We start from the raw sequence: 13,975 nt of genomic DNA, 5'->3' as shown, positions 1-13,975 counted from the left end.
GGAGCCGGCCAGTGCTCCCCTGGACCGCAGGACCAGCCCCTCCGCAGCCCTGGCTGCTCCTCAGTCAGTGTCCTGGGACTGCACCTACCACGTGCTCAACCCGGGGTAGACCTGGGACACTCCAGAGGCAGCAGAGGGACTCCTTTCTGGGAGAAGACAGAACAGCACTGGAGCAGTCATTCCTTGGGAGAAGCAGTAGTTAGAGGGTAAAACAGTGGCGGACCAGAGCACACTGCACTGGAGGGCTTGCTGGGCGGGAGGCAGGTGGAACTAGGCCGAGCCTCCCATCTCCAGCAAAGGCTGGGTGCCTGCAACTCCCGCAGAGCACTCCTGCTGCACCTTCCCTGGCTCAGGAGCATCAGTTTCTCCAGGGCACCTAGACGGGGAGCCCGTGCTGGGCCTGCTGTAGCTGCTGCTGAGCCAATCTCCAGCTAGGGACACCTGCGGCCCAGGTCATCCTGGCCACCGCCTCCTCCCTCGGTGCCCATGTCCCATCCTCACAGACTCTCTCTGGGATCCAGCCTCATGGCCGGCCCCTGACAGCCCTGCCAGGGGCCATGTGCCTACACCATAACAGTTGGCTCTGCACCAGTTTCATTCACCAGCATCCCACAGGGCCCTTCCTAATCAGAATCTGACTCTGTTCCTCCCCTGGGATGTAGGGATCCCCTGTGCCCCTGGTAGTTTTCTGGACAAAGGATCTAAATCCCCGGCCTGACCTTCAAGCCCTTCCTATGCAGGTGCTCTTCTGGGGGCCTCCCTCTGGCCCAGGCCCTGAGCTCTGTACAGTCCTGCCAGCCCATATGCATGTATCTGCTCAGCCTGGAGTGCTCCCAGCCCCCAGGACTGCCGGGGACACTGTCACCTGTGTGCTGAGCCAGCCCAGGTGCTGACTGGGAGCCTGCAAGGGTCCCAGGCTGGCAGTGCTCTGGGCCATGCTGGCTCTCTGTCCTGAGCCCGGAAGACAGGCAACCCATGGGCAGAGTGGGCAAGTGGTTTCCATGCCCGTCTCCCACACCAGACAGAGACGGGGCCCTTCCCCCAGAGCAGGACCTGAGCAGGATCAGGACCAGGGCCGGGGGAATGGGGACCCACTGCTTTCTCCCTCCTGAGTGTCAGGCCCAGCCAGAGCGTCTGGAAGGGTGTGAGGTCCTGGCTGGGCTGGTCCCACTGGAGTCAGGGCTGGTTCCACTGGAGTCAGGCCCGGTCCTAAGGCTGTGCTCCTCAGCAGGGCTCCTCCTCCTGGAGCACTCCTTTGGTCTGATTCTTCCTGGCCAGAGCAGGGAGTCCGCACATACCCAGGGACCCACCAGACAGAGGGAGTGTGTCATCCCTCCAACTGGGACAGTTTTCTCCTGGTGTAGTAGGGTCTGGAGTCATAGAGGGTCCCTGCTCGTGGGACCCTGGTGGCCAACCTAGCTTTCTCAGAATTAAGTGCCCAAGCCTTCTGGGGGAGGCCTTCTCCCATTGCCTCCAGGGGGCGCCTCTGATTTGCTCGGGCGCCCACCAGGGCATGCCTTTCCATGCAGTGACCCATCTTTCTCTCTCCTGGAAGACGCCTGGCCCTCAGCATCCTCGCTCGTTGAGAGTCTAGGCAGATTAAGTCTCCACATCATTCAGCTGTGGGTGAGACATCCTGTCACCTGTGAGGGATCTAGACTTCTGTTCTTCAATCCTTACAGATACCTGGATAATGTGGTCAATAAGCAGAGTGTCTCTCCTCCTATCCCACACCTCCATGCCCTGCTGACCAGCGGAGATGACCCTCCTGAAGAGGTGGACATCTTTGACCTCCTGAAGGTGTCATATGAGGTCAGCACTCACCAGGGCTATTTGGCCAGACCACTCCATTGGGCTATGTGGGTGCAGTTGGCCGTGGTGGGTGGCTGGCCTCTGCTCTGTGGTTCCACCTGATCTCACTGAATCACCTCTGACTGGTAGAAATTCAGCAGCCTGAGGGCGGAGGACATTGAGCAGATGCGGTTTAAACAGAGGCTTAAAGTGATCCAGTCATTGGAGGATACAGCCAAGAGGAGCGTGGTATGGATGGACCTGGGCTCTCGTGGCCCCAGGGTGCGAGCTGGAGCTGGGGTTGGGATGGAGACTAAGTGGACTGCGCCTGCCGAGCCGCCCAGACTGCCCTTAGAAGCGGGGTGCAGGGCCCTCCAGCACTGTCCTGTGTGGGACTAGGATGCAGAAGTGAAGCTGCAGATTTGGGGATGTGGAGAGAGGGCTGGTCACTGTTTCCTGTTGCAGATTGGTCACAGGGAAGCTTCTCTTTTGCCTTGATGCCTGAAGGCCAAGCACGAGCCCACTCTGGACTAAGCCCTCCAGCCTGGCTTTAACCCCTGCCCCTGGGTAGTGACAGCCCCTCAGCCCCTGCCCACTGAGCCCGCTGACCTTGCTGTCAGATTTTGTCCTCTTGTCTCTATAGGAAGAAATCACTGGGAAGTTCTAAGTTATGTTCCAAAGATTTTTGCCAGGGCCTTTCTAGGAATCCAAATGGCAGTTTCTAGATCACCACCCCTCACCCCATGTCCCGGACTTGGTGTTCAGAACAAAAAGGCCCCCCAGCTGGCAACACGAGAAGGGCAGTTGGTGCCACATGGGGTTCCCTTAAAGAGCAAGACCTTGAGAATTCATTAATACATCTTGCATCTCTTTCCTTCTAGGTCCGAGCTATACCTGGGGACATTGGTTTCTCAATTGAAGAACTAGAGGACCTTTACATGGTGTTTAAGGTGATGGCCAAGAGCAAGGGAGGACCAGGACCCCATCCCCGTCCCCTAACTCCATCCTCTGTGCAGCAGTCTCCTGCCAGGGGAGATGGAAAACACGGAAAAAATATCCTCAGAAGCAGTTATTACAGAGTTCACATGGTAGCATTTAATCCTTGCCAGAGTTTAGGCGAGATACTCTTTTAAGTGGCTGAAAATTTGCTGACGTCAGCTTACACGAGAGGGAACGCATTGGCTCATGAAACTGAAAAGTCTAGGAATGTACAGCTTCAGACACGGCCGGATCTAGGTGTTCCGACATCCTGTCAAGCTCTGCTATCTCAGATATCCTGTGGGCTGCTCTTCCTACAGAGCAGCAGGACTGTTGTCCGCAGCCTCCAGGGTCATCCTTGCTATAACCCCATGAAAATAGAATGTTTCCTCCCAGGTGATTTTAACAAAAAGTCCAGGGTTGATTGCTGGAGTGACTCAAGTTACGTCCTGTGGCTACAGGACGCTGTTTGCTGCTGACCCCAGGCTGGGCCGCATGCACACCCCGTGGCCTGGGTTGGGGACAAGAGGGGCTCTCCAGGAAAAGTTCAGGTGCTGGTAACAGAGGAACGGGAAAGGGTATGAAGAACAAGCAGAAACAGCCGTGTCTGCACCGCCTGTCTGCTCTCAGGTCCCATTCTGCCCTTCCAGCTGCCCGGGGTTCAGCCCCCTAGGGAGCCACCCTGGGACGGCCTTCGGGTCAGAGGGGTCCAGCCAGTGGTCCGCTGTGCCTGGTGGTCCTCGCGCCCTGTCTCGACTCCCACAGCTCTAAACATGGGGGTGATGGTGCCAGTGCCGGAGGCTCTGTGAGATGCTGTGTCTCGCCCAGCGCTCACTGCGCAGGAGGCTGCAGGCTTGGATGGAGGAGGCGGGTGAACACACCAGTCAGCCTGGTGGCCCTGAGCGCCCAGGGCCCAGGAGGCCAGGCTGCCTCACCAGGCTGTGCCCCCTGCAGGCCAAGCACCTAGCAAGTCAGTACTGGGGCAGCAGCCACCCTGCGGCTGTGCGTCGGGACCCCAGCCTGCCCTACCTGGAGCAGTACCGCATTGATGCCCACCAGTTCCGGGAACTCTTTGCCAGCCTGACGCCCTGGGCCTGTGGCGCCCACACACCTGTGCTGGCAGGACGGATGTTTCGGCTCCTGGATGAAAACAAGGACTCGCTGATCAACTTCAAGGAGTTTGTGACGGGGATGAGTGAGTGGCTCTAGGGCCTGCAGGGACTCGTCCCTACCCTTGCCCTTTCTGACCCTTGCCCTTTCTGAGGAAACTTGCAGGTACCAGTCCCAGCCAGCCTGCCTGCCATAGCGTAGGTTAGCGTAGAGTCCTTAACCTTTGATAAAGGAGGGCAGTTTTCCCACGGAGATATGTGATGGGAGCCTTCCCCTTACTCCCTTCCCCTCCCTCAGTTTGCTGCTGGAGGCTGGGTCTGCAGGCCCCCGAGAAGGAGAAGGCCTAGGCCTGGTGCTCACCCCCAGGGCCTCTCCAGGGAGAGAGTCGGGTGGTGAGCAGCATCCCGCTGGAACCCCCTGGAGGAGGAGGGTTCGAATGTGGCCTGGCCACGGGACTCCTGTGCCCTCCTGCCAGCCTGCCTTCTTGCTGGCCTTTCCCCACAGGTGGGATGTACCACGGGGACCTGACGGAGAAGCTCAAGGTTCTCTACAAGCTGCACTTGCCTCCAGGTGAGTGCCACCTGTCCCACTCCCCAGCAAGGGCTCTCCAGAGTGCAGAGCTGGAGCTGCAGCCTTCCGAGGCACAGGCCTCTGTGCGTTGCTGGGCCCCATGGCAGCTGGGCTCCCAGCACAGTGGAGGCTCCCTCATCCTGACAGAGTGCAGAGCAGCCAGCAGATGGGGCTGAGGCCGGGTCAGTCTCTGTCTGAGAGCAGGGCCAGGCCCTGTGTGGCCTGGGGGGACATGTGGGTGTCTCAGGGCTCCACGCACAGGTAGAGGCCCAGACACAGCGCCAGGCCCCTACATGGACCCCCTGAGAGGGGGTGGCCACAGGAGTGGAGACTCAGGTTTGAGTCTTCTCAGTTCATTGGCTTGTCCTTAAATCTGTCAAGGGCTTCTGTTTGTCACCAGAGGGGCAGCCTGGGGGCACCGCCGAGGCCCAGGGGAGGCTGAGGAGCCTGTGTGGCTCTCTCCTCTGTCTTCTCTCGCATTGCAGGGCCCGCTGGGACACAGACAGTGGGTAGCCTGTGTCAGCCTAGCTCACCCAGCTCAGCAGACATGGGCACTCAGACTTCTCCAAGGGCCAGGGGTAGGCTTCCGTATTTTCACAGAGGGAGCTGAGACAGGGGCAGGCGAAAGTTCTAGCCCCAGGGGTTCTGCTCTGGAGTAGAGCTGTCCTGGGTTCCTGCTGTTGTCCATGACCCTGCCCCCGCAGGGAGTCAGGAGCTGCCTCAGAGTTGGCTGGAGTCATTTTTCATCCCAGAGACCTGACTGACCGGGGGCAGGGCCCAGACTGTAGTTCTGAGGCTCCCTATAAGGCTCTCTGCATCCAGAGTTGGAGAGCCCTGCTCCTGACACACGTAGCACAGGGCTTCTTACCTGTGGCTGGTCTTTCCCTGTTGGAACAGGCAACAGTGGTCTTGGGTACACCTCCTTGGGAAGGTTGGCACAGGCACTTCTCATTCTGCTGAGAGAGGCTTGAGCTGGGCAGACCCCACTGGGCCAAGAGCCTATGGATGAGGGCACGTGGGGCTCGCCCTGCCACTCGCAACCACCTCTGCCCACCTTGCTTCACCTGGGCCTAGTGACGGCCCATACCTGCCACCTCCCCACGGGCCATGCACCGTTAAACCTTCCTCACCCCTCCGCTCCACACAGTAGGGAGAACTGAGCCAGAAACAGAGACTGTCGCAGGGTGAGACCAGCCAGTGCGCACTGGTGTGGGGCAGTGCCCAAGGGTGTGACTTGAGAACAGGTTGTCTGTGCCTGCCTGGCCCCTGCGCACGTGCCTGCAGGGGCTGGGAACATCCCGACAGGATCCTCTGGGCCACAGCATCACGAGTGGGGAAGAGGATGGCCGTTCAGCCGACTCCTCTGACTGGATGTATATTGCATTTTCAAACCCAGTGTACGGTTAACCAGAAGCAGTCAGCAGCGGTTAAGCACCGTGACTGCACACCATGTTGGCGGGCACACTCAGCAGGGGCAGGGGAGGGACTTCGTCCAGGACTCGGGGAGGTTTCCTCTGGTGAGAGTCAGGTTGTTCCCTCCTGCCCTCACTCTTCTCTCTCTCCGAACACAGCCCTGAGCCCCGAGGAGGCTGAGTCAGCCCTGGAAGCAGCCCATTATTTCACCGAGGACAGCTCCTCAGAAGGTGAGCACTCTACCGCTGGCCTCAGGCCCTGTGCCAAGCAGAGTTGCTGAGGGCCGGGCGGGTGGCCTGCAGCCCTCCCCGGGCGTAGGGGGTGTGCTGCACCGGGGAGCTGTAGAACAGGGGCCAGGGCCCCAGGGGTATTCTCACTCCTGTTTCTCTTGTCTCTGCCTTCCTGGACCCTGGCTCCTTCCCTCTGCCTCTGCTCCTCCTCGCTGTCCCTTCCAGCATCTCCTCTGGCCTCCGATCTGGATCTTTTCCTGCCCTGGAAGGTTCAAGGTCAGTGCCTGGGGGGCAAGGGTGCCCCCTTTGCACTTGGCTTCCCTAGGGCCTTGGGCTTCATCTTCTGAACACTCCCCTGCATGGTCAAGAGGCCTGGAAGCTCTTGGTCCCCGAGATGCCGCCTGTGAGACTGAGTTCTGAGTAGCCAGCCGCAGGCCTGGGTGGAGAGCGGCAGCTGCCGTGCTTGTCGTAGGGGCAGACGGTGGTGACACACGGCACCGTGGTGTTGCGCAGGTACCAGGGCATCACCTCCCAGCCACATGGAGAAACTATTCTGTCATCGTGGTCATAGGAAAAACACCATTGTTGCAAAACTCATTGTGATGACGCGGATGAGTGGAAGTAGGAAAGAGTGGTGGAGGCTTTCCTTGGAGACAGTTTTATGTTCCATGCAACTTTCTAGTTGAGGGAAAATGTGTATGTTGAAGTCAGCTCTATGCTGCATTTAAAGCCCACAGGAAGCGCTGGGCTCAGGGCGGTGGGGTATTCTGGGCTGAGATTTGGCAGTCAGGCTGGCAGTGTGTAATGCACCCAGAAAACCAACCAAAACACCACCCTATCATTGCTCACGGGGGATAGGTAATAACACATCAAGGATAAAACACACTCAGAAGGGAAATTAAAAGATATTATCAAGATACCCAAAGCAATCCTACTGACAGTGTCAAAGGCTTACTTGACTGTGAAGCTTGAGGACCTTGATTTCAATTATACAACCTAAAAAAACAGATGTATCTTCTGTCATACTTGGAACCTAAGCAAATAGGCTTGTCCCAGGCACCTGAGGAGAGGCCACGGAATGGGGGTACAGAGCCCTGTCCTTGGAGCTCATGTAACCTCCAGGCAGCGGTCCATTCCCTGATGAAAACCCTGAGCCCAGAGGGCTGCACCCTTCCCTGCCACCACAGAGCTGCCGAGGGTCGTTTGGAGCTGGCACCTGCCTTTCCACCTGAAGTTCCTCCAGCCACACTCCCTCAGGGAACAGGTCTGGGAGAGCTGTTTTCCCCAGGTTCATGGTGTGTACATATATGCCACTTTAAGAAATACTGAGCTGAGTACAGGACTCGGGAATATAACATTCATCAGCTGCTGTGGCAGTTACAGGTTGATTTGGTAACTCAGACTCCCCTGAGTTTGACCTTTATCAGCAGAAAGTATAGAAACTGTTGGTCTCAGAATTTTTGCCTGTAACATGCATCATCGTTGATTTAAGAGCTGCGTGGTATGACTCGTATTCTTTGGAAAGAGACGATGTGAGAGTTCAGCGGCTCTCTAGTTTAATGTAACCAGGTGGAATGAGCTGGCCCTATGTGGGGCAGAGAAGCAGCAGCCTGCGGGACCTGCTGGGCCAGGGACCAGGACCAGGTCGACTTCCACAGGAAAGCACAGTGGTTTGGAGTCATAACAGAAGAATGTTGTTCTTTTTGTTGTCCAGAAGTATTACAGCAGGAGGAGCAAGAGGAAGCTGGAAATGACATCCAAGATAAAAGAAGAGGTATATATATATGTGTTTGTGTGTGTGAATGTGTGTGTGTGAGTGAGTGAGTGTGTGTGTGTGTGTGTGTGAGTGTGTGTGTGTGTAGGCAGACATCTGCTGATGCTGGCAGAGGTCCTAGGGTGAGTGGGATCTGGTTGCCCTGTCACTGCAGAATAGCCCCCGTACCTTATGGCAGATGCATGCCTGATAGCAGAGCGTTCTGAGATAAAGGCCCAATCCATCAGCCACCCAGCTCTCACTCATCAGTCCCAGGCCTGAATTTCCTGTGGCCACGAGCACTCCCAGCCATCACCACCTCCCTCTGGGGGTGCCCTGGCTCTCCATGCCACCCTCTCTCCAGCCTCCACGTGGTCCCATCAGCATCTTGGGGAGGACATAGTGGGGCATCCTCATGAGCTCAGCTCAAACCTACTTCAGCATAGCTCAGGGGGGACCCTTGGCGTGCTCCTGCCGGTGTCCCCAGCCTCCAGGATCTCATGTCTGATGGTCTGAGCTGCAGTTGACGTAATAATAGAAGTAAAGTGCACAATGAATGTAATGCACTTGAGTCATCCTGAAACCATCCCACCCCCACACCCCCAGTCTCTAGAAAAACTGTTTTCCAAGAACCTGGGCCCTGGTGCCAAAAAGGTTGTAGGCTGCTGTGTGTTTTTCCCATCACTACCTCCCCAAATACCAGGGTGTTTTGTGATAGGGCCCAGGTAACTTCATGCCAGATAATCCTTAAGCCCCCTTGTCCCCTGCTACCAGCCCCCAGCCCTCTTTGTCTCATTTGACAGATGGAGATTAATCTTTTTCTTCCAACTCACAGAGGAGAAGGGAACCAGCCCTCCTGACTATCGGCACTACCTTCGAATGTGGGCCAAGGAGAAAGAGGTTCAAAAGGAGACGATTAAGGATCTTCCCAAGATGGACCAGGTAGGCCCAATCAGAACACCCAAGAGATGTTTCTGGAAAATTCCAACAAGTCTGGACCCTTCCACCCTCTCCACACCCCTGGAATGCAGGGATTCTCCTGCCTACCTTTAGACCCACCAGTCAGCAGCAGTCAGGGACCGCCTAGGAGGACAGGCTGGTTGTTCCAGGGCCTTGTCCAGAACACTCCTTGGTGCTGACTTGCTTTGATCGGCATCCGTGAACCAGAGAAGCGCTGGGGAAGGTCAGCCTCAATAGGCAGAAACTCATACTGCCATTCATGAGCTGGCGTCATGGCACTGGTCCCTCCGGCCTGGCTCCGAGCCGTGCACACAGGCCCACTTGCCCCACCGCCTGATAGTCACGTGCGGGTCTCCAGGTCAGGACTGCGGCCCCCAGGGTCTTAACAGCCAGGACCACAGACATCTAACCAAAGGCTGCTGCTGAGTTGCAGCCTGATCGTGGCCTGCTCTGCCCAGAGGGGCCCCTTGCCATCTGGGTGCTCTTTCATCCACAGGCCTGAAGAATGGGATGCCCTGTGGAAGGAGGTTTCATCCCATTCTCAGGCCAAGAGGCCTAAACGTGGTTTCAGGATCTGAACTTGACCTCATCATCCCTCTCAACTAACCCAGGCTGCCTTAGCTTGTCATCACTCTCTAAAGAGCTTTGTTAAGGAGAGTTGAAGTGGCTTCTAGTTAAAGATCTAAAATACTCAAACTGATTCTAAAACACAGTGAAGTCCTTGTAGTCACTGGGTTTGAAAAATTACAATAGACATAGGTCTGTCTCTGCTCACAGAACAGGCATAGAGAGACTCCAAATGTCTCTATATGTGCTGAAAGAAAGACAACTGGAAAAGAAAGCCTTTCTGTCTGCACCTCAGTGTCCTAACCTGTGAAATGGATATGTCAAGGCACAGGCATATGAAGATAACTAACAAAACAACACCTTCACACCAATCAGAATGGCCAGCATTGTGAGTCTGACTGATCGGAGGTAGTCTGACCCATCTTTTATCATCTTCCTGTCCCTTTTCTGTTTTTCCCCTCAAAAGGAGCAATTCATTGAGATGTGCAAGACACTTTACAACATGTTCAGCGAAGACCCCATGGAGCAGGACTTGTACCACGCTATTGCCACGGTGGCCAGCCTGTTACTCCGCATCGGGGAGGTGGGGAAGAGGTTTTCTGCCTGGCCAGGCAGAAAGTCCAGGGACAGTGCCCCCGATGAGGATGAGCCACCAGCCCCAGAGCCCCCTCACGACCCCGACTGGGAACTTCAGCCACCAGCTGCAGGGGACCCCCAGGCCAAAGCAGGCGGAGACACCCACCTTGGGAAAGCACCGCAGGAGAGCCAGGCGGTGGGCGGGGGCGGCGGCGAGGGGCGGGGCTCTCCCTCCCAGCCGCTGTCCGATGACGAAGCCAAAGACGACACGTCCGTGTCCTCCTACTCCGTGGTCAGCACTGGCTCCCTGCAGTGTGAGGACCTGGCGGACGACACAGTGCTGGTGGGCGGGGAGGCTCGCAGCCCTGTGGCCACCACCCACGGTGGGGGTGCCGTCGACACAGACTGGTGCATCTCATTCGAGCAGATCCTGGCCTCCATCCTGACAGAGTCTGTGCTGGTGAACTTCTTCGAGAAGAGGGTAGACGTTGGACTCAAGATCAAGGACCACAGGAAGGTAGAGAGACAGTTCAGCACCTCCAGTGACCACGAGCAGTCTGTGGTTTCGGGCTGAGGGCTCCAAGGCCTGGAGACTGGCCTCTCTTTCCTCCTTCCCTTTGTTTTCTCCTTAAGGACACATCCCTCCAGTTCTCCCCGGAAGAATTGAGTTGTAAATGGAAAGAAGGCTGAACAGTCACAGTGGGGGCCAAGGCAGGGGCTGCCCAGCCCCTCATTCTGCCTTGGGCCTCCTGGCCCCTGCAGTGTCGGGGGCTCTGTGATCTGCCCTTGCTTGCCCTGCACTGTGCCAGGCCACACCCTGGTCCTCCTCCTCCCCTGCAGCTGTGTGCTCTGGGGGCTTTCCTGCCACTGGGCACCAGGTAGGGAGGTGGTGTGCCTGTTGGGCACCAACGTGGTGAGATCTTCGAGGTGCCTTCCAGGAGCCCCGAGCCTGCTTCTGGTTAAGGACACAGGCAGAAAGCATCTACTGCACCAGGGTGGGTTACCTCCAGCACAGATGTTCCTCTCAATTCTCTTTCAGCTCGTCATCCTCACCATTAACCTTAAAAACATATCCCTTGGGTCCTGATATGTTTCCTTGTATTCATTTCAGTTGGCTAAAAAGAATCACACTATGCTCAATGCCTTAATAAATCCCTGAAAGAATGAAAAACCACACTGTGTATAGAGAATTAATGTGACCCTCAACCACTGCTTCGGCCTCCTGGCTTCTCCCCAGGCAGGTATGGGGCCGAGGCCGTACTGCAGAAGTTCCCAACACTTAGTCTCTCACAGGAAGTGGGGTTTCAAGGCCCCAGGCAGGATGGGGGCACGGAAGCTGCTGACGCAGACTGGGCAGGGCGTGTGCAGAGCTGCGCCCACAGAAAACCTGCCCGTGGGGGTCAACAGCCTGGGTCTAGGGGTGGGAGCTGTGTGCTCGGGCCTGGCTGCAGTCAGCCTTTGGGTTCAGGAAGCAGAGAGGAGGGACATGCGCAACAGGCTGAGCCATGAAGAAGCCCTAGCTTTGCAGCAGGAGCTGATTACCATTTCTAGCATTTGCCCCCAAGCACAGAGTCACCCCTCATTTTTACTAAAACATAACATCTCTGTGGCTCTTGTTTGGTTTTTTAATTGAATAGCCTTATTGAGGCAAAACTTACATACCAAAAAATTCAGTTCTTTTAAGCTACAATTTAGTGATTTTTAGTAAACTGAGAGTTGTGCAGCCGTTGCCACAATTCAATGTTAGAACATTTCCATCACCCCAGAAAGACCCCTCCTGCCTATGTGCTGCCAACCCCTGTATCCCTCCCCCAACAGCTCAGGGTCTAATCTGTTTTCTAGTGCTTTAGAGTTTATCGATGTTTTTAAAATAAAAGCCTCCATGAGTTTACCTTGTGCACCACTGCTGAGTCACATTTCAATAAATACAGCAAAACAACATCAAGGAAACCTAACAACTTTTCTTTCTTAACACATCAGTAATGTAATCTTTCTAGTATTTACACAAGCTGACTACATCTTTTGTCATAAATTAATCTCAAAGGATTTACTGCCAGAAAGACTGTAATGAAATTATAGTTCTTGGCCATAATGAAATTAAGGATATCCATAAGAATTCCATGAAATTGGCAGTTTAAATCAAATTGATTATAATCAATTACATTTAAATAATTTGGAATGTAAATAAATGTTTTATATACCATGTAGAAGTATAAATCTGAGAGTATACCAAAGAAAGTAAACAATATAAAAGAGGACATTAGGCTTTTTATGTGATGAGTGTATAAAAATATACAATATACTTTCATCTGTTAATCACTTAACCTGGCATGACAGTAAAAATGTTTAATAACAACATTTCCTGCATTAATTGTGGATTCTTTACCAACTGAGCTATTAGGGAGGCCCAATAACAAGAACAGTAACACTAAACAATATGTGGATAAAAATAAAAGTTTTAAATATATGGATTTTGTAAGTAAACAGTGTATATTTTAAAACTCCTTACCAAGTGATCTATTGTACCAAACTATTCATCGAGTCATTCTTATAATTTCCAAGAGAAAATATGCATATGAATTTTAAAGGATTACATGTTTGTTGCAGAAAAAGGGAAAAATACAGAACAGTAGAAAAACAATTTTTCCTACTATTTAAGACTACTATTCATTATTCTGGTGTTTTTTCCCCTGTATTTGTCTTTTTCAAAGTTGAACTCACATCTTTTATGAAATTTTTATTCTGCCCTTTTCATTAACCGCAAAACATTCTTTATAGCTGCCAGAAACTCTCATCCACAATGATGAGACTTGGAGATAAACAAAAACCACCCAAATGAGAACAGGAACCATTTATCAAGAGCTTGCTATAGAAGAGAAGTCAGTTACCATTACCGGGGTTTGGCAGAGACTAAAAGGTAGTCAGAAGAGTGGGAAGGCCTTATGGTGAAAGCAAGGGAGGGCTTCAGGTATGCTTTGATCAGAGGCTGCTGGTGGGGAAGCAGGATGTGTTTGGTTTGGGGAGCATAATCGGCTTCCTCTTGGTTGATGGGGAAGTCTAAAAAGGTGGGCAACTGGTAGTCATTGACCAAGTCCTGACTGCTGTAGAAGTTGTGGTTTGGCTGGGGGGTGGAAGGGGGTCCGGTTGACGCACAGGTGGTGGTCATAGGTGGCTCTGGTCACTGTATAGTCAGTCTCAAACATAATTTTTTAAGTTAATTGGCTTTTCCTAATATATGCTATTGTGCAAAATTTGGAAAATATTAAAAATTTTAAATCACTTATAAAAAGTCATTTATAACCCTTGCCCATGCACATTATATGTAAACAAATAATGCTTGGTTTTACCTAACTGCTATTGTGTATACTTGGTAACTTCCTTGCTTCCCAACAATACACATGGTAGCATTTTCACTTAAAATTCTGTAATGGACCTGCATGATAGTCCATTCTTTATAATACTTATTTCCACTTTTTTCCTGTTATACTTTGGTTAACATTCGTGCATAAATAATACACTTGGGTGATTCAGATTATTCTTAGGATCGAGATAAACGCCAGATTGTTTTCCCCTTTTACCAGCATCGTATAAGAAAGGTTCCTCTCTAACCACAGCCTTGTCACGACTGGGCGTTTTAAATTTTAACAAGATGATTTATATTGTCAGGCACGTGGGGATGTCCTGGCGGGATGGCGTTAGGGTCCCGGTGAGGTCGGGACATGAGGAATGCAATCTTTCCCCTCTGCTCTGAATGGGACTTGGTCTTCATCTTTCAGAGCGGCGCTTTCCTGGGACTGCAGGAAGGACTGATTTCGTTTTCAAGCGGCGGGCGTTTCAGTTTCCCTCTTGGAGAAGCGTAGGGCTGATGAACTGCCTGTTTCCGCAGGATTCAGGTGCTCCGGCTCAAACGTTAACTCACCACCTCTGATCAGAGGTCCTGCAAATTCCAACCGTGGGCGCAGGGAGTCGGCCGGAGCAGGGAGGAGGCCTCCGGCTCGCTATTCCCCTACTTGAAGAAGCAGAAGAA

The 13,975-nt window shown here is 53.6% G+C and overlaps 1 protein-coding gene across 4 annotated transcripts in view; it reads left to right on the top strand.

Annotated features, from left to right (window-relative positions):
• The window catches only part of TBC1D9B (TBC1 domain family member 9B), a 41,145-nt gene extending 28,949 nt beyond the window's left edge, over positions 1-12,196 (top strand). The window contains exons 13-23 of one of the 4 annotated variants that reach the window (XM_088839277.1): positions 1,683-1,812; positions 1,942-2,040; positions 2,673-2,741; positions 3,724-3,964; positions 4,384-4,449; positions 6,021-6,092; positions 6,318-6,368; positions 7,807-7,866; positions 8,681-8,787; positions 9,839-10,465; positions 10,582-12,196. In XM_088839277.1, coding sequence (XP_088695403.1) covers positions 1,683-1,812; positions 1,942-2,040; positions 2,673-2,741; positions 3,724-3,964; positions 4,384-4,449; positions 6,021-6,092; positions 6,318-6,368; positions 7,807-7,866; positions 8,681-8,787; positions 9,839-10,465; positions 10,582-10,638 — 1,579 coding nt within the window. In that variant the 3' untranslated portion in view covers positions 10,639-12,196. Of the gene's footprint in view, positions 1-1,682; positions 1,813-1,941; positions 2,041-2,672; positions 2,742-3,723; positions 3,965-4,383; positions 4,450-6,020; positions 6,093-6,317; positions 6,369-7,806; positions 7,867-8,680; positions 8,788-9,838 lie in introns of all 4 variants that reach the window. The other 3 variants (XM_055429286.2, XM_055429284.2, XM_055429285.2) reach the window with 3 other exon arrangements.
• The last annotated feature ends 1,779 nt before the right edge of the window (positions 12,197-13,975 follow it).

Source organism: Moschus berezovskii, chromosome 8 (genome assembly GCF_049115385.1).
Source record: "Moschus berezovskii isolate FMDL1 chromosome 8, NW_MosBer_1.0, whole genome shotgun sequence".
NCBI lineage: Eukaryota > Metazoa > Chordata > Mammalia > Artiodactyla > Moschidae > Moschus > Moschus berezovskii.
Note: the sequence above shows the minus strand (reverse complement) of the source record. Positions and strands in the feature narration are given on the sequence as shown.